We start from the raw sequence: 20,969 nt of genomic DNA, 5'->3' as shown, positions 1-20,969 counted from the left end.
AGCATGGAAAATTGCATCCCCTTGGCTTATTTTATGACCTCACACCAAATGAATTACCATGATTTGCATTAAAAATTTATATGTATGTGTATTATTGGTAAAACATGTTTCATGTTTTAGTCCATAAATGAGAGCAAATAACAGACAAGATGAAAGTGTTTTTTTTTCTTTCTAAATTGTTCTTAAATGACAAAGAATAAAACATGTGCAAGTATTATCGTCAAACTATGTTTTCATTGCTATCCAGGAAATTTAAAAAAATGTTGATACAAAATCCTCTATTTGGACAGTCTAGAACAACAGATGACAATCCAGAAAACGTGAGCGCCCTATCATAAAAAATAAACAATAACATGCAGTAAAATAGTACTAATGAAACACGCTACAAATAACTTTACTTAAACATCAACAAAAGACAAAACCGCAAGACGAAATAAGTACTAAGAAATAGTTGTATTAATGTGCGGTATTCATTTGCGTCATGTGGTTTACAACTATTTTAGATAATAAATGACGAATTCACAAATCATTTATTGATCTGACACATTACTGTACGTACATCTGCCTTTGTGAAAACTCACAAACGATAATTCACAGTGTGTGCAACATACACGCGTTTCTGTCATATCAGTGGCGCTTTATTTAAATAAGTTGTAATGCATACAAATTGTTCATTTTTCTGTTTTTTTCAATTTCTCAAATTCAAAACCCAAACATAGTTGTTCTTCCAATCATGTACGTACTGGAACATAATGATCAACTGATGAATTACACATGCGTTTTATTATCATCTAAATGGGATGTTAAATTCAAAGAGCGAAAATGTTGCAAGACCTACAGATCAGCTGATTACTATATGTTTTTGTCGGTTTGGCTCCAATGCATATCTTTTACATAGAAATGGAATATCTATTTACAAAGGTTAGTTAGATTGCTTAGTTGAAATTTAATTTATGAATTTTAATTAAAAAACTATATGAGTACACAAGTACAATGAAATATTCGCATAGTCCAACTTAGAAATAAACTGAGCTTAGATACCAGATTTTAAATTTTGTAAGACAGCCCCGTATTTTGTCTTCAAGAGACTAATCATTGAAGCTCCACAAAAAAGACCAAGAAAAGTACGAAGTTGAAGAGCATTGGGGACCAAAAATAACCAAATTGTACTTTCGCACTGAACTTTTGATGATAGCTGTTTTATCAAAATAGTAAGTGTACATGAACACTAATCTTTGAATAATTTCAATTGACAAAAAGATGTAATGTTGTTAAATTTGTACTTAAATCACATTCACATGGTCAAACAATTTTTAAAAAACGTCTGAAACTTGTTACTAACATTGTCTATATATTGTATCCAAACCATGTCTCAGCGGCTTTAGATCAACATATTAATCAGTGACACATAAAACTGCTATGACAACTGCACGACTTAATACAATAAATAAAAGTATCAAAATAAGGTACACGTGTTAATTTGTACATTTCTAAAGGTACATGCAAAAAAGAAAAAATGAAATGTCGCTGTCATGTTAACTAATTTCGGATTTTCGCTTAAACGCATTTGTTTTCTTTTTTTTAATTAATTATTTGGTATGCACTTATATATAATTATAAACTAGTATAGGAACACGTTATCATTGTTAACATAACGACACAACAATGTTCAAACTTACCGATCTGATTCTGATCAGTGTCTTGTTGATTTTCATCTTTAACACTGAAGTAACTGGTCAGGGTTATGGTACGTATAATTTCTTTTGTCTTAAGCTTATCTAAATACTGTCAAGTACGGTAATTTCGTATGTCCGATAAGCCTTTACATTTATGTTGTTTAAAGGCAAATTACTAGACCTATGCTCTTTCTATCGCATTGTCATTAAAACTAATATAGATGCAATGATATTTTTTTAAATCAAATCACATCTTGCAGAGAATAAACTAAATCTAGAAAACGCTTTTCTTAATATCGAAAGACTTTCGTACTGCTGAATCTTCAATTTTCAGTTGAATGTTTTGTAGTTCAGTTCATGGTACTGGTGGTCCTTTTTATTTTTGGCCTTATTATTTATTTCTTCGACTTATCGGTTTTAAATGTCTACTTATTGTGTTCCTGTATTATTGAGCATGGATAGTGATTCATTTCTTCTCATTGTTTATCATTACAATTTTTTTTTTCTTAAAGACATTCCAATTTCAGAATTTAAAATTTATTTATGCTACTTCAAACGAGCTGGTTTCAACTTATTTATTATTTTATTCCCATTTCTCACCAGTAACATACCCTCTGCACCATCGTTCTGTGGTTATATATCTCAATCAATACGTTGTGATAGTGCATGTTCACATTACATTGACTTTAAATACAAGAACGTGCTCCTTACGCAAAAACGTCTCTAATAGAGTTATGAGGAGGAAAGATAAAAATCAAACTCTGTAAATTTCATGGACTTCAATACAAATTGGTTGACCTACACTAGATAACGACATTTTTACCACGTCTTAGACTATGGTTTACCATCTACGTCTTCTGGTCTGCTAAGTACGGAACCTATTCCCGGAAATGACTGTTTAGCCGAGTGTGAACTCGCAATGCTATACGACGTGTCTCGGTATTGAAACATCCAACATCAATGTATTTAGTTATGATGTTTCTTTTGTACGCCTAGTTGGATATCATGTTATGTCTTATCGTTTGTGGTATAAATTCTCTAGTTTCTCGTGGTTCGTCTACAGTGTTTTGTTTTATGTAGTTCGTTTTTAAGTGTGATTACTGGTCATACATCATCTTGCCTTATATTACAGTTATTTATTGCACATAATTGAATTGTGTATACACTGTTTTGATTTACGATAAAAACCGACATGGTTAGAAAACACAAATGAAAACACCATTACAATCACGCTTCAATTGTGATATCCTGGTCATTGTTAGAAAATACATAGAATAACACCATTACAGAGTCAATCCCAATTTCGTATTTGTGTGCGTTTCTGCAATTAAACAAATCTATTCTATTTTTAGAAATTTCCCTTTGAAAATATAAACATCACAAGAATACGTCACTTTTTGTGGCGTTGGTTCATTCGTGTATGGCACTTATACTACATTGTATCTATATTCGCTATAAAAGATAATTGCAATAGACTGTAGCCGAATTATTTCATTTTTATTTATGCAAACAATAATAGTCAGGTTATTATACAAATCATTGATAGTTTTCAAATACAACGGATATTGAACTTTTCCTACAATTCTATGATGTATGAACACATTGATTACGCAGTATCTACAGAATCAAGACGATAAACTAAAAGACTAGACTACGGTAAAACACAACATGAACAGTCTTTACTTCTATTTTACCTAGTATAAATGTGTTACGAAAAAGAATTTTAGTATTTTGTGCGTTTGGGTGAAGTTATGTAAAAGTGCATGCACAACTAGGTTGTCAAAAAATGCAAAGCCAAGTTTATGCTTGTAAGTGTACGGACGAGTATAATCTGAACTATTCATATTTCAGTTTGAAACCCTCTTTTGTTTTCTACATCTTCCAAAATTGTTCTTTCAATACAGTATGACAGATTTTTAGTGCAATCATTAAACCTAACAACTCCAGACCAAAAACAGTAAGGTTATCTTCTTCGAAACGGTGTGACGTAACCTTTTAGTAATATATCTTATTATATAATCGTTCACCGTGGTAAAGTACTGCATACATTTCTTTCGTTGTTAGGTGCATTGGTTTATTGATGATTTCGTAAGTACAATATACATTAGTTTATGCATGTTAAAGATGAGAACATAGAAACAATTAATCTAATGGTCAGTTCACGGACAAGTCGTCTGGGGCCAATTTCAGAAAGCTGTTTTAGAACTAAGACATTTCTTAGGATGGTCTTACGGCATATATCAGTCTTAAATGGGTTTCACAAAGTGGTTCTAAATTAGAACATCTCTTAAAGCTGGTCATAACGTTAGGACTCTACGAGAGGTGATCTAAGGATAGTCATAGGGTTATGTTTAAAATTTATGCACATTTTTTATATCATTTTTTGCAAATTAACCTATTATATAGTCTCCTTTTCTTGATCATTACTAAATCTTTGTAGTTTGACGGTTTTGCATGATATGTCAACAATGAACATTCGATGTATTGATATCAAGAATGCACGTTTTTATTCGTTAAACTTCTTATAATTAATACAGTGATAAGTTGAATTCAGCTCACTTTTACAAAAAAATGTTTTATTCTTTTTTCAATTTTGTATCTAAAGTTGCATAAGTATATTGGTGTATTATGATATATTATTTATAAAAAAAAATACAATCATTTTTATTTTTATTTTGCAAATTATCTAATTATAATAATAAATACGTTTAGTAATTTATGGGAAAGACATACTACATTTAACAGATTTTTTCTATGAATCCATGTTAATATTTGGAAATTTTAAGAACTTGCGACAGGTTTGGGTTATCTTTGCTAAGATCATCCTAAGACAGCTTCGAGGCGAAGTCTAAAATAAGTGATAAGATATATGTAGCCATAAGAGGATCATAAGACATGTCCTAAGATATATCTTATAACAGGTCTTAGAATAGATTCGTGAAACCGACCCTTGTTTGCTAGAAAATTAGTTTATATTTGATACAGACAAAAATGAAGCCTTGCAACAGGGCACTTACTGAGAGCTGCTGCACTGTTTATTAACGCGCGCAGAATGGCGCTTTCTCTATCGTGTACTCAAGGTGTCAAATCTTATGTCCATATTTTGACCAGACTCTTTTGGGAATTCATACAAAAGACGCCCCATTTAGCAGGTGTTTTACTGCATGTCAGACAGAATAAAACCAAAAGTTACCATATTTCTTAAACCCATATACTTTTAGAGTACATCTTCTTTGTAAATTTTTATAACAGTTAACCGGTTAATGGATCGAAAGAATATCCGATTTACCGGTATTATAAACGTATTCAATTTAACTATACTTTGAACACCTGTTTTCTATGAAGGCTGAATAGAGTTCTAGCTATTTCGTTAATAACACATTTTGTTTTTTTGACAGATTTCTTGATATAAGATGTGCTGGTAAACTATTTAAAAAAAATAAGTAATTGCCATGGTTTATGAACTGTACATCTTGCATCGTGTTTGGTCGTTCACAAGAATAGTTCTCACTCTGATTTTAAATCAAATAGCAGTTAATATACAGACAACAAACACTTATTCGTAACCTGGGGACTGTTTATCGAGGCAGTCTTAGGATAGGACGTGTCCTTAGATCAACTTAGGACATATATTAGTCCTCAGTTGGTTTATCAAATATGTCGCAACTTATGATAATCCTAGGAATTTTCTTAACTTTAGGATACCAATTTAGGTGTCTTAAGATGGTCTTAGGATGGTCCTAACTTTGAGATTTATTTAGGATGGTTATTTTATAGACAAATATGGCCTGTGTTGGTTTGCATTTAGTTTATTACATATTTAATCCCTGTCCATCTTTTCAGCACCATTGGTTGCAACATTTGACAATTTACTAAAAAGCAAAGTCTTACTCTTTTCCACACGGTCCAAGAGAGTCTGTAGTTTTGCTTTGGTACAATTCGGATTTCGTCTCTTGCTCATATTCTCAGGTAGTTTGTTTTTTGTTTTTGTTATGCAGTAATAAATTAGTTGAAGTAATCCGTATGTATATGAAATATGCACGAGATTTGCCTGTAAACTTTTAAGTATGAAAACTTTACACTTCGATTTTAACTCACTCAAAGCAAAAAATGATTTTACCGATATATTTTTATTAGTTTTAACTATTTACAATTTGTTTGTTCAATTCTTATATAAAAGATTTTGTTCCATAGAGCTTAAATGTACAATTATAATATACAAATTTTCTTCACAAACATGACAAAGTAATAATTATTTTCTAATTATTAATTCATTTTTTAAGATTATAATTATTGGTTAAATTTGATACAATATTTTTATTTTCTTTTCATTTTTCATTTCCTATTTTCTTTTACGCCAATACGTAGGACAACGGTTAGAACATCCAAGCTAAAATAATCCTAAGATAGCTTCGATGTGCATGCTGAAAAATGTCGTAGTCGGTCCTCACTTGATCATAATTTCTGTCCTAAGAAATTATTAGGATCGATCTAAGGACAGTTTCGATAAACGGGGCCCTTGTCTTTATCAAAAACGGTTACTGATTCGTGTGATTACTAAATTGCTTTTTTTCAATCACTTAGACGTGAACATTTCCATATTCACAAAAAGTTGGTAAAAGTATCCGGATTTTGTACTTGAGTATTAGATAATTCCCAATCGGTCGATGCAGAATATACGTGTTAAATACTTCACTTTCATTTGCATTTTTGAACTGGAAAAATATAAGAGAAAGAACATGTGGCAATCTTTTCATAAAGCTATCAGTTTCTGATAAAAATCAGTTTGATCTTTTCAACTCTATATTCTAGTTTATGTCATTCCTGATAAGGAGTACTATTTGAAGGTTATTATTTTCAAGTTTGAGCTTAATTGTTTAGTATAACTTATGGTGACTATACAGTTATGATATAAGCAACATCTGATATTTTTTGAAGAAAAAATTCGATAAAAGAAAATATGGGTTACACGTACAAGAAAAAGAAAACCAATGACACTAATAAGCAAAAGACAGCTGGGGGTCAACACAACAGATGTTTATACAGTGGAGATAACTTCTACCCTCTCATTAGAACTGTCAGAATAATCTGTCACAGAACTGTTCTAAACTGTCCTAGAACTGTTCTAAGTAGAAATTTGAGAATCAGTTCTAGGTAGAACTGACTAAATCAGTTATAGGTAAAACTGTCAGGATCAGTTCTAGTCGTAGAACTGTCAGCAGAACTGACCAAATCAGTTCTAACCGTAGAACTGTCAGCAGAACTGTCTAAAACTGTTCTAGCCGCAGAATTGACCAAACCTGTAAGGATTGTAGAACGGTTCTGAATGACGTCACTGCAGTTAGGGCATGTTAAAACAGTACTGGGATGATAATTTTTTAATATATATTATATACTTTTGACCTATTTATATTTAAGAGGAAGAGTTCTTAAAAACTGTTCTATGGATAGAAGTGACTAAATCAATTCGGGCCGTAGAACTGACCAAATCAGTTTTAATCGTAGAACTGTTATAGTTGTGAATGTCAACACCAACTTTCAATTTCGATACAGTTGTCGAGCCATTTACATGTTTTATCTGAATGAAAGCTAATACCATGAATACAGGGCAAGTGTAAAAGTTATCAATCATAAACCTACCTGTGATAACTCATTCCATGACACATTTTCGGTAAAATACTAATAAACAAGTGTGAAAATAAGGTTTTTCTGTACGGTGTACATTCACTTAACTATGCACCGTACAGAAGAATTTATATGGTCAGCTATACACCGTACACAAACGCTTCTTTTCGGAATAAAATATCGAAAAATAACATATGTTTGAAACATTTCAATGCCAATTATTGAAACAGTACTACTTATTTCTCACACACAGTGGCCTTCTATCAGAAAAAAAAAGTTGCAATAAATATAGAATCATATCGGATGAGACGAGCGTCAACTTCTTTGACAAGTATTTGCACATGTTTTTAGTAAGCGTTCTTGTTTTGGGAAAATAATGAGACATCTCTTATCATCAACCTACGACCAAATCATTTCTTAAAACAAAAATTATGTTAAGATTGAAGTACACATTTATATTATATAAACAAAACAAAGATTTTCTTACCGTGTCAGGTCAAACTCGATCACGCTCGCTTGGTTAGTACCTATATATCCGCTGTACCGATGATACACGATGGCGGCAAAGTCAAACCAATATATACAATCAACGCTGAGAAAACAATGGACCGAAAAAATTAAGAATAGAGAATTATAAATTGCAGAAATATTAAGAATAGAAAATAATAGGCAAAAAATAAAAAGGATAGAACAAAATGGCATAAAACTTTGAGAAAATACTCCGGACGGAGTTTACATAATAGAGAATAGTGGGAGAAAAGTGAAGAATCAAGGACAAAAAAATATAAAGAATAGAGAACAATCAATAAAAAAACCAACGGAATAATAGAGTGGTGAAATATTAGGAATAGTGTACAAGTGTCAAAATAAATAAAGAACAGTGACACATGATCTCAAAAGTTACGTCTCTTGCATGTAGATTGAATAGAACATGTTCAGTTTCTTATATAAAAAACATCAATTAGAACACAAACAAATATTGTAACATGAATGGTAAATTTTTCCTTTGATCTTCGAGTGAGTTAACTTTTTTATTTTTAGAGGAGTTCATCGTGTGAATGGTCTTGTTTTAGTTATATCACTCTCCAATCTCGCCGTTGACAGCTTATCATAGGTAAGCAAATAATAGGAGGAGCTAGGACGAGTGCTCTTACCAAAAATGAATGATTTACCTAAAATTGCTACGTTTTTTCGCGAAAATATTACATACGGATTTTTTATTTGTTTTAGGTATCATACAATGGTACAGTCATATATATGTAAGTATGATAGATCTTCTTCTATACAAACTTTTTGTTTCCCTTGTCCATTTGTATGTCCGTCCGTCTGTACGTCCCGAAGATTGTTTCAGGTATCTTTAACTTGTGTTTTCCTCAACCAAATGCTATAAAACTTATATATAATGCTAAATACCATAAATAAAAGATCAATTTCATATTTGGTTGGCGTCACTTTTACCATTGTAGAGTAATGCCCTTCAAAAATGGACAAAATGTTGAAGTTTTCGTTTTCTTTCTCTAACTTAAGTTTGCCTCAACAAAATGTTTTGAAACTCATACACAATGCTAATTACCACCAAACTCAGGTCAAGTTCGAATTTTGATGGTGTCACAGTACCGTTATTAAGCTATGTCACTTTAAAACGTTATAGGTGTAATAGCACCAAATCAAAGTACGTCACATCCGGTTGCATACGAAAATAGGGCAAAAAAATATTCCCTTGAGTTTGACAGTTGTGAGTAATTAATTCTACATTTCATTGCAGTAAAACATTTCTAGTCATAAATATATATCTTTGGTATTTCAAAGCACCCTTATTTTATAATTTAGGGTTTCTATTGAATATTTTGGAAACTTGAGGTTACATGGTTGCTAAAACTTGTACACAGGTAAAAAGAGGTGAACATTTGATTGGTTAACTTCCAGTGATGGCTATTTTCTTATATGCTATGAAATGTTATGTCATTTTTTTCTATAGTGCTGGACAGAATAAAACTTTATTCATGCCAAGTTTTTCTTTATTTGAAACAAAGATGAATTCTGCACATTTTTTTGAAAAATGCAAATTTTACAAAGGCTAATAGGGGAAAATCAATAGTGGTATTACACCTAATATTGGAAGATGTACATGCACCTTTGACCTTGTAAGTACTCTCATTTGTTAAAAATTGCTTGCTATTCAAGTGAAATAATATAAAAAATGAAATATTCTGAGTGGATTGAGTCTCTAAAACACATTTTTGAGAACTTTTCCTTGAAATAGGACTCTGTCATGAATATTCGTAGACAGAACAAGCCATACTTATTTTTTTGGGGAGCTTTTTCTCCTTATTTCTTATTTTCTGCAATACTAGAATGTTTTTCCTAAATAATGCTTTAATAAATATATAGTTAAGTGAATGCAATTATTTTTAAAGCAGTAACAACAAATTATTGACCGAAAGAGAAGCTGTTTGTGTACCTCTCTGGAACGCGGCGTTAAGTTAAGTTTTACGTAAGACTTATTGAAACCTCCTTGGAGTCGGCAAACTTTTTTATGGATAGTAATTTCAGCTTAAATATTTCAATTACTCATTTATTATAACATTTTTATCATAAATAATGTAAGTTACCCCAAATTGTTTATTTATTGACCAAAGAAATTGAAATTTTGAGGAAATGAGAGGTATAAATGGACCAAAGGAGATCTTATAAGGGAGACAAGTAGATCCGTTATTGGTATTTATCACCCTAAAGTCATCGTTTGTATCAGATTCAACTGATTGTTAGCAGATGATAGAACTATTTGATCATTTATTGGTCCACATCAATTCTATCGTGATGATAAAGTTCAAATTTAATAAAGAGTAATAGGGAGAAATCAATAGTGTTATTACATCTATATGCCAGGGGGTATCATCTGTGTCCCTGGGAAACATATTCCATTCATATTTATCTAGCATTTGTTTCTTCAAGTCAACATTGAGATGTAGTATTCTTGAAATTGGATACCTATTCAAAAAGCAACAATAGTCCCCCCCCCCAAAAAAAAAGAAGAAAATAGAAAGAAAAACATAAGTGATTATATACATCTTTACATATAAAAATATGAATTTGATATGATAAACAATTAGCTACAGCTATCCAGCACAAACCATGGAAAGGCACTATATATACATGTATGCGACCGTCCTGATCATATGAGTAAGTATACCACAAATTTCACATTTAAATCAGGATCTGTGTTGCTTCCCGTAATTTCAGTTTCGTTGCTGTAAGGTAATACTTCAATATATCAATATTAAAAGTGTTAAAAGTAAAAATAGCAAGTGTAAAACACAGAGAGAGTTAAGAATTGGAAGACAGTCAATAGAAACAAAAAAAAAAATGCTATTATGCTCTATCAACATATTTTCCTTCAAATTAATTTAATCTATTATTATTTTCGGTAACATTGTTTTAGACGTTGAAAATAAAGTCAACTTATTTCACATATAATAATTTGTTCATCCTTTCAGTTCTTCTCGTTACTGTTACGTCCATCATATGGAAGATTTCATTGGGTATGATAAAATATGCTTTTATTCATTTTCGTTTAATTATATAACATGTATGTTTTGTTATATTGCGATGTTTTGATTGGTTTTGATGGTTACATAAAATAGATAACTGTTTTTTTTAATTGACGTTACCAGGCGGAAACCCAGTTGAAATCAAACAAAAGAAATGAAACTCTTTGTCAGATAAGGGAAAAAAGCCAAATTTGTATATTTGAATTGTTTACATCTGTTTCTATAGGCTTAAAAAGTTGATAAAAGTGCATAATATATGATTTCTTGCATTTTATATACATGTTTTGACTTGCATTATAAGATGGAGATATTTGTAAACTTTCAAATTATATTAGATAAATTTTCATGAAACAGTCGATTGTGGTAGGTTCAACCAAGTGGATCTTGTTTGTGCATAAGCATAAGTTCCGCCGAAAAAATTATACATATAGATAAAAGATTGGTCTTTCTAAAGCATGAATTTTGCATCGATGCCCTCGGCAATAGTTGTTTTGGAAAAAATCCCCAAAATGGGAAATGTTTCATCAAAAAAAGAAAATCGAGTTCACCTTTTATGTTCGGACGTGTCTAAGGTTACTGTAATGTCCTAAAAAAGCAAAAATATTTGAAACATCATCTCGCTTCAGATTCTATCATTGTCATAGGCCAGGTTGATTTAATAACACTAACTATTCACAGTACTAAAAAATGAAATATATGGCTCATACTTTTCTAATGAGTCATACACAACAATGTAGGTGGGTTCGAAAAACACATTTTTACCAAAAGTACTTTACGCCAGACTTTACAACTTGATCTTAAAAATGCATAACTTTAAAAAAAGCTTCATTTTTTGTGTGTGCTATCAAAGGTTATAAGTCTTCAACCTTTGAACATTTTAATTCTGCCTTTCTACGAAATATTTAATTAGAATGTTTTTAAATGTTTTTAAATTTTCGAAATTCCACCTGACAACCCATCAGACAATAGTTTTTAAAAGTTGACTGAATGCAGAAAAGTAAATTAAATGATGCCCAATAGCTAGTAGATACAGTTCTCTTTGAAAATACAACTGGCAAATAAGGATAGTAATAGTGCTATGTGAATCAATTTATTTGTTTTCAAGAGCTAAATTGACAGCACGTCATCCCTACAATGGCTTACATTTTTACGATTTTAAAAATAGACTGACGTAATAGAGGAGATACATTTGACTAAGTAGAATCCTGACTGCCACAACAGCCAACCAAATCACTGCAATAGTTTAACATATCTAAAAGGGATAAAAAAAATAAATAAAAAAATATCTAAATCTTAAAAATTGTCTTCTGATAATGGGTAAACTAATTAGTAATACCTCCTACTTGGGGCACACTCATCACATCTGGTCAGACAGTAATACATTTTAAATAACATCCTTTGAAAATTAAACAACACCGCTGTTTAAGATTCATCATAACAAACGGACAAATATGGCTGTATTTAAATGCCAAAAACTACTCTGAGTACAGACTTAACTGTGTAGTTGGAAAAGTTTTAATGCCTAGCATTCACTAGATATATAAAAGTTAAATGCATTTTGTGTTTTAGAAAGATAAAAATACTATAGATAGCAACAGAAATAGGTATAGATTAGTTAAGATTTGGCAAATATGGTGCAAACTAGATAGAGCATGGTTCAGACTTGGTCGAGCATGATTAAGACTTGGTCGAATATTGTTCGACACGTATAAAATGGTTAAATACTAGCGAGTAAAGGTCAAGGTCAAGTTCAGATTGTTAAATATGGTTTAGACTACAGTCGAGTAGTACCAAGTCAATTTCAGACCAATGCAGAATATTCAATTAAAAATCAATACAGTCGAGTACAGATATTGGTCATTTCAGACATTTACTGGTTTGTAGTGTTATCTCATTTGTAACTGTTTGTTAAGGATTCAGTTTTAAAATAGTAATTATAATGCTAAAATTTAACGGTCATTTCTACGTGAAATTCTTGTATACCAGAATGATTTCACAATGTGAAAATATAATCTAATACTATATTTTAGGTCTGTCTTGTTTATCATGTCATAGCGAATCCGATAAATCCAGGTGTTCGACACATCAAGTACAATGTCGGGATGGTTTTGAGGTAAAAATGTGAATGCGTTGCTCATTTCAAATATATGAAATAACTGTTTAGCAGGGGTTGGAAGTTGATTTCGACTTGAAAGAAATGAGGCATATAAATTCTTAGTTTGGTGAAAACAGAAAAGCGCTTTGTCTTTCACTAGCTGGTATTTAAGCATCAACATATTTGAAGTTACTGTCCTTTCCTTTTAACCAAACCAAACAAAGAAGACAGAACATAAAACAACACAAACCAAGCAACAAAACAAACAAAAACAGCTCACTTATTATGAATGTGTTAGATTATGTCAAAAGGAGTAGGTCCGGTGAGGACAGCTTTTGGCCTCAAATTTCAGGTTCATCTTACGAAAGATTTTGACCACTTTTTTAACACTTAAGTGTCGATTTCATTTGAATCAATTAGTTTATGTGAAAGATTGTAACTGGTTTAGTCATTAAAAACAACCGGATTCAAGCTCAAATATGAAAAATCTACCAAATATGCCGAAAAATGTCACTTTTCAGATGGTTTTTGTCAAAAATGAAAGTGGCCGCATCCGTATTCATCCTCAATCTTTATATGTGTTATGTATTATCATAAAATACAACTTACATTTCAATTTTTAGAATGAACACGAATGTGGTCACTTTCGTTTCACACGAAAGCCGTCTAAAATATAACTAAAATGCTAGAATTGTGAAGATTGCAGTAATTTAGTATGACTTAATGGTGCTAGTACCCGATACATGTGCATTGTATTGTCAAAAACAGCCCATATTCATGTAGCAGAAGCATTCTACTGTCCAATAAATAACTAAAAGTTAACATTTCAAATTTTTTGTAAAACTGCTATATATTTTGGGGCCAAAAAGGGGTCTTACTGGGTCTTACTGGACCTACTCCTTTCAAGAATTTTTATATTGGACTTTAGTAGTGAAAGGTGATATATTATCACACCATTAAACAACACATTGTCAGACTCTCGGTGTGATATAGTGGGTAGGGTATTTGGGTCATATGTTTTACAGACAATATTTGTCATATTATCCAATTGTGGAACCCAGAAGTTTTTAATTTTTCTGTAGCATATGCACGTTTCTTGCTTTGACTTGCATTGTACGGTAGATCTCTGTCATGTCAATTAGCAACGTATAACTTAGATACTTTTCATAAAACAATTTCTGGAAAGGAAAGATCAATAGTCCATTTGTATATCTGCTTTAAAGCACCTTCTGGTTTTTCTTTCAGGAATGCTTCTTTGATAAATCCACATTGCAAAATTCGGCGGTAGTTTACTCTGCAGGCTGCAGGGCAAAAGCGGTAAGCAAAACATTGACTTTACATAGATTTTTAAATTATTTTTCAGTAGGGAATAAAACCATTTGATATTCGGAGGGAGAAGGCGGGACAATTATTAAAATGATCATTCTGCAACACAAATTGCAGGAATGTGTGTACAAAAGGCAAAATGAAATTCAACCGGCAAATTTAAGCATGTGCATGGTCAATGGCAAGCAAACTTTGAAATTATGTCTATATTAACTTTTGTATCCTTTAACTAAAAATGTGGATTTATCTTTTTTGACATGTAACATGGGTTCCCTATCGAAACCAAATTATGTCCAAAATGGATGTTCTATATGTTGTTCAAAGTAAGATCCGGGTTGTGGCAGTCAATAATATTAAAACAAAAAAGGGTAAAAAATAAAGATATTTATCAAGATTAAACACATGAATCAGTCAGACTTAAAAGACATTTAGTTTCGAACTATTGATTATATGTTAATTTCGATATACCGGGTGTAGACAATGATGATGATAATTTGGTGTTTAATGTCCATATACAAAAATAGCATGCGTTCAAGGACCAGAACATGTTAATGTGAAATGAGTATTGACCTGCTGATCGAAGTGGAGATAACAGGCCAGTGATAGACATGTGTTAGCTTCTCAGACACATTATCGTGATTCCAATCTAGACATTCTTTGCTTGAACTTTAATGCAACATGCTGAGTGTAAAAATATAGAACACAACTTTGTAAGTCTTTGCTTTGCTCCGGACAGGGGAACAATGACCTACCACACACGAGACAAACACGATACAAAGATATAAATGAGTTAATCCCGATTCTAGACATAAAGTGAGATAATTAAAACAGAAAACATGCTGATGGTTGTGACATACATGTAATTAAACTACTTATTTAATTTAAGGTTTGTGATTTGTTAGGAAATGCCGTAGGGAAAAGAGACGTTATAGGTCGGTTACGAAGGACGTCGGTTCTCTGTGCACAATGCTGTAATACAGCTTCAAGGAATAACATTCCATGCAATGCACATTTATGCGACAATCGTAAGTGTTATTTATAATTTTTTTTTCTTATGAAAAAGCAAATCATGTATTAAAAAAAATCAAAGATGCATTTATATTAATTGCATACGTCAATATATATTTCGAATAGTAGCAAAACTGTAAGATGTTACTAAGACGACAATACACCCTAGGTCTACAACGGACGGAGTCATGCCTAGAAGAAAATAGAAGGAAATAAACTCATCGTAGATACCAGGATTAAAACTAGTGGCGCTCCAATTAAAACAATCAAAAGTCTAAATAAATCACCTGATTAAACATGTTAAAGAACAGGGATGACACGATATCCTTTAAAGGTTTTGACAAATACAATGTACAGTTAGTGTAAATTATTCCAGGGATAGACAAATCCTTAGTTATTAACAAAATCAAAGCTTTGTAAACAGTTTAGATAACTGTCCGTATAACTGACTTAACACAAGATTGAGCAGAACGAACACCACATAAAGGCGATTGAGACCGTGTACCCCCTGCAAGGGAATTACTAGTTGTCACGGACATAACGTGCCAAAAACACAGCATAAATTATTTTATGTTGAATCTTCATTGTTGGGACGTGTTGTCCTTGACAAGCTTAAGATAAGTCAAATTTGGTATTGAAACAATGCGGGAATTTCTCGCTACATTGAAGACCAGTTGGTGACCTTCTATGGTCGGGTTGTTGTCTCTTTGGCACATTCCCCATTTCCATTCTCAATTTTATTTTAAACAAAACTCTAGTGGAGAGTTTCTGATTGGCAATCTCACCACATCAAGTAGATAAAATCGGAATTGTGGCGGCGACGAATAGAACATTATCAGTTTACAGGGTAATCTTATTTGTATTCAGACTATTCAAGTAAATAAACTCATCATAGATACCAGGACTAAATTTAGTATATACGCCAGACGCGCGTTTCGTCTACAAAAGACTCATCAGTGACGCTCGAATCCAAAAAAAGTAAAAAAGGCCAAATAAAGTACGAAGTTGAAGAGCATTGAGAACCAAAACTCCTAAAAGTTTTGCCAAAAACGGCTAAGGTGATCTATGCCTGAGGTAGAAAAGCCTTAATTATTAATTCAAAAAAGTCAAAAATTTGTAAACAGTAAATTTATAAATATAACCATATCAATGACAATTCATGTGGGCACAAAAAGTGCTGACTACTGGGCTTGTGATACCCTCGGCGAAATAAATCTCCACCAGCATTGGCATCGACCCAGTGGTTGTAAATAAACTCATCATAGATACCAGGACTAAACATCAGTACAGTCGAGTACATATATAGGCCATTTCAGACTTATTGGTTTGTAGTTTTATCTTATTTGTAACTGTTTGTTTTAAGGGAAGAGTAGGGGAGGAGAAAGAGGAGGAGGAAGAGGAGAAGGAAGTGGATGATGTAAAAAAACAAAAAAACAATTAAAATAAATAAAATTGAAAAAAATATTTTTTGTATAAAAAACAAACGAAGATAATTACGTATATCTAATTACTTTATACCGAGTCAGTTTAAAAATAGTAATTGTAATGCTAAAACTATTAATAACACGTCATTTCTACATGAAATTCTTGTACACAAGAATGATTTCACTATGTAAGAAATATAATATAATTTCGGTGTTGACATGAATATCAATTATATGGTCATTTTTATAAATTTTCTGTTTACAAAACTTTGAATTATTCGAAAAACTAAGGATTTTCTTACCCCAGGAGTAGATTACCTTAGCCGTATTTGGCACAACTTTTTGAAATTTTGGGTCCTCAATGCTCTTCAACTTTGTATTTGTTTGGCTTTTTAACTATTTTGATCTGAGCGTCACTGATGAGTCTTATGTAGACGAAACGCGCGTCTGGCGTATAAAATTATAATCCTGGTACTTTTGATAACTATTTACACCACTGGGTCGATGCCACTGCTGGTGGACGTTTCGTCCCCGAGGGTATCACCAGCCCAGTAGTCAGCACTTCGGTGTTGACATGAATATCAATTATATGGTCATTTTTATAAATTTTCTGTTTACAAAACTTTGAATTATTCGAAAAACTAAGGATTTTCTTACCCCAGGAGTAGATTACCTTAGCCGTATTTGGCACAACTTTTTGAAATTTTGGGTCCTCAATGCTCTTCAACTTTGTATTTGTTTGGCTTTTTAACTATTTTGATCTGAGCGTCACTGATGAGTCTTATGTAGACGAAACGCGCGTCTGGCGTATAAAATTATAATCCTGGTACTTTTGATAACTATTTACACCACTGGGTCGATGCCACTGCTGGTGGACGTTTCGTCCCCGAGGGTATCACCAGCCCAGTAGTCAGCACTTCGGTGTTGACATGAATATCAATTATATGGTCATTTTTATAAATTTTCTGTTTACAAAACTTTGAATTATTCGAAAAACTAAGGATTTTCTTACCCCAGGAGTAGATTACCTTAGCCGTATTTGGCACAACTTTTTGAAATTTTGGGTCCTCAATGCTCTTCAACTTTGTATTTGTTTGGCTTTTTAACTATTTTGATCTGAGCGTCACTGATGAGTCTTATGTAGACGAAACGCGCGTCTGGCGTATAAAATTATAATCCTGGTACTTTTGATAACTATTAGGTCTGTTTTGTTTATCATGTCATAGCGAATCCGATAAATCAAAGTGTTTGACACATCAGGTAGAATGTCGGGATGGACTTGAGGTAAACATTTGAATTCCTTGTTCTTTTTATTACAAATATCTGAAATATACTGTTTGGCAGGAATTGGAAGTTGATTTCGACTTGAAAGAAATGACGTATTTTTAAATTTTAGTTTGATGAAAGCCGGAACGCGTTTTGTTTTTCACTAGCTGGTATTTAAGCATCAAAGTATTTGACATAACTGTATTTTCCTTTTAAACAAAGCAGACGAAAAATACGTACATAAAAGAACACAAATCAAACAAAGAAACAAACAAAAATAACAGATTACATGTATCATGAACGTCTTAGATTATGTCAAAACTTCAAGAAGTTTTATATTGGTCTTTAGTAGTGAAAGGTGATTTTTTTTAATGAATGTCAGCGATTCAAAAGAAAGCAAACAAAAATTTTATCGAAATACACAATGAAAACACACATAAACACGCACATTATCACACCATCACTCTATGCACTATACATTTCAAGGCCCTCAGTGTGCTATAGCGGGGATGTTATCAGGATCACTTGCTTAACAGACGATAGTTGTCATATTATCAATTGGTGAAACCCAAACGATTTTAATATTCTTTAACATATACACGTTTCTTGCTGTGACTTGTATTGTACGGTTGTACGGTAGATCTCTATCATGTCTATTGGTAATATAAAACTTAAATATATTTTATTAAACAATTTCTGGAAAGTTCAATTGTCAATTCGTATAAATGCTTGAAATAACTTTCTTGTTTTTCTTTCAGGAATGCTTCTTTGACAAAACCACTTTGCAAAATTCTGCTGTGGTTTACTCTGCAGGCTGCAGGGAAAAGGCGGTAAGCAAAACATTGACTTAAAAGTGGTGCGAACGATACCAGAGGAAAAATCAAAAACTCATAATTCGAAAATGAACTGACATCGCCATAGCTAAAAATGAAAAAGACAAACAGACAAATAATTGTACACAAGAACCAACATAGAGAACTAAAGACTGAGCAACACGAATCCCACCAAAAGCTGGGGGGATCTCAGGTGCTTTGGAAGGGTACGCAGATACTGCTCCACATGTGGAACCCGTCGTGTTGCTCATGTTATTACAAATCTGGTAAATAGTTTAATACGGTAGGTCACATACATGAAAAGGGAAGGGGATTGCAGTTACTACGTAAGAAACATATCCGATATCATCTGTGAAACGGGTTTTCCATAACGGTCAACCAACTGGTGGTGGCGTCCGTAAAATTTACGAAGGGATGATTTTAACTTCACCATTTGGAACTAGATTTTAGAATTATCTCTCGGTAGGGGGATAACCATTAGATATTCGGAGGGAGAAGGAATGACAATTATGAAAATGACCATTCTACAACTAAAATTGCAGGAAATTGTGTAGAAAAAAGCAAAATGAAATTCGAACGGCAAAGCATGTGCATGGTCTATTGCAAACAAATTTTGAACTTATGTCTATATTAACTTTTGTATCCTCTAACTGACAATATGGATTTGTCTTTTTTGACAACTGTTGACATGGGTTTCCTATCAACACCAAATTATGTCCAAAATGGATGTACTTTGAGTTGTTCAAAGTAATTTCAATGTGATGTGGAAGTCCATAATGTTAAAACAAAAAAAAGGGTATACATTCAAAATATTTATCAAGATAAGACAAAAATTCAAAAGACATTTAGTTATGATGATAGTTATTTGGTTTTTAATGTCTAGTTACAAAAATAACCTGCGTTCAAGGACCAGAACATGTTAACGTGAAATGAATATTACCCTGCTGATCGAACCGGAGGTAACAGTACAGTTGAAAACATATGTCAACCTACTCAGACACATTATAGTGATTCCGATCCAGCCATTCTTTGTTTGTAATCTTATACAACATGCTGATTGTAAAGGTATAGCATATAAATTTGTAAGTGCTGTGTTTGTCCTGGACAGGGAAACAATGACCTACCACACTCGAGACAAACATACTACAACGAGATCAATGAGTTGATTTTAAGACTAGACATATAGTGAAAAAATGAAAACAGAAAATTTCCTGATGGTTGTGGGTTGGGACAAACATGTAATAAAAAAACTAATTTTATTTAAGGTTTGCGATTTGGTAGGAAATGCCGTAGGGAAAAGAGACGTTATAAGTCGGTCACGTAGGACGTCGGTTCTCTGTGCACAGTGCTGTAATACACCTCCAAGGAATAGTATGCCGTGCAATGCACAATTATGCGAGGATCGTAAGTATTATTTATAATTTTTAACCATCTCCGTGTCTTAGATCATAGATGCATTATTATCGATTGCATACGTCAACATGTATTTCTAACAGCAAAGCCGTAGGAAGTGACAACGGTGACAAGACAACATAGGTCGAATACGGAAGGAGCTATGCCTAGATATCAATAGAAGGAAAAAACTCACCATAGATACCAGGAATAAAATGTCGTACACCAGAAGCGAGCCGGAGTTCCTTCAGACCATTTAATTTCACATTCAGATATATTGATGATGTTCTTTCCATTTACAATCCAAACTGTTCTGATTGGGGTCCATATATATATCCTCCAGAACTAGAAATTAAAGAAACAACGGACACGGCTTCTTCATGTTTAGACTTATACCTCGAATTTGACACACACGGTCATCTCAGTACCAGAATCTATGACAAACAAGATGATTTAAATTTGAAATTATCAACATCCCCAACCTTAGTTGCAATATACCAACTTTACCTGCATATGGGAAATACATTTGCGGTATTTAAAAGCTTACAGCTGCTACTTAGACTTTGTTAACGTCATCAGAGTCTGAGCAGAAAGTTGATGAACAAGGGGTATGTCAAAGAACGTCTCTACTTTTTTTCTAAAAAAAGTTCATCGGAAGGTACCAAGACCTTGTTGATAAATATTCTGTATCAACTTCACAAATGATACACGATGATCTGGAGTAATGATTCGTAGTACTAACGTTGTTTACTATCTTAATAACATGCTATAGT

General features: G+C 32.5%; 1 protein-coding gene across 2 annotated transcripts in view; it reads left to right on the top strand.

Annotated features, from left to right (window-relative positions):
• Positions 1 to 3,681: 3,681 nt before the first annotated feature.
• LOC143075977 (uncharacterized) overlaps positions 3,682 to 20,969 on the top strand; it is a 32,742-nt gene continuing 15,454 nt past the window's right edge. For both annotated transcript variants that reach the window (XM_076251590.1, XM_076251589.1), the window contains exons 1-9: positions 3,682 to 3,764; positions 8,532 to 8,560; positions 10,799 to 10,843; positions 12,883 to 12,965; positions 14,193 to 14,264; positions 15,160 to 15,298; positions 17,907 to 17,989; positions 18,730 to 18,801; positions 20,070 to 20,208. In XM_076251590.1, coding sequence (XP_076107705.1) covers positions 3,757 to 3,764; positions 8,532 to 8,560; positions 10,799 to 10,843; positions 12,883 to 12,965; positions 14,193 to 14,264; positions 15,160 to 15,298; positions 17,907 to 17,989; positions 18,730 to 18,801; positions 20,070 to 20,208 — 670 coding nt within the window. In that variant the 5' untranslated portion in view covers positions 3,682 to 3,756. The remainder of the gene's footprint in view (positions 3,765 to 8,531; positions 8,561 to 10,798; positions 10,844 to 12,882; positions 12,966 to 14,192; positions 14,265 to 15,159; positions 15,299 to 17,906; positions 17,990 to 18,729; positions 18,802 to 20,069; positions 20,209 to 20,969) is intronic.

The sequence above is a fragment of the Mytilus galloprovincialis genome, chromosome 5 (assembly GCF_965363235.1).
Source record: "Mytilus galloprovincialis chromosome 5, xbMytGall1.hap1.1, whole genome shotgun sequence".
NCBI classification, from domain to species: domain Eukaryota; kingdom Metazoa; phylum Mollusca; class Bivalvia; order Mytilida; family Mytilidae; genus Mytilus; species Mytilus galloprovincialis.
This window is presented reverse-complemented; position numbering and strand designations above follow the sequence as displayed.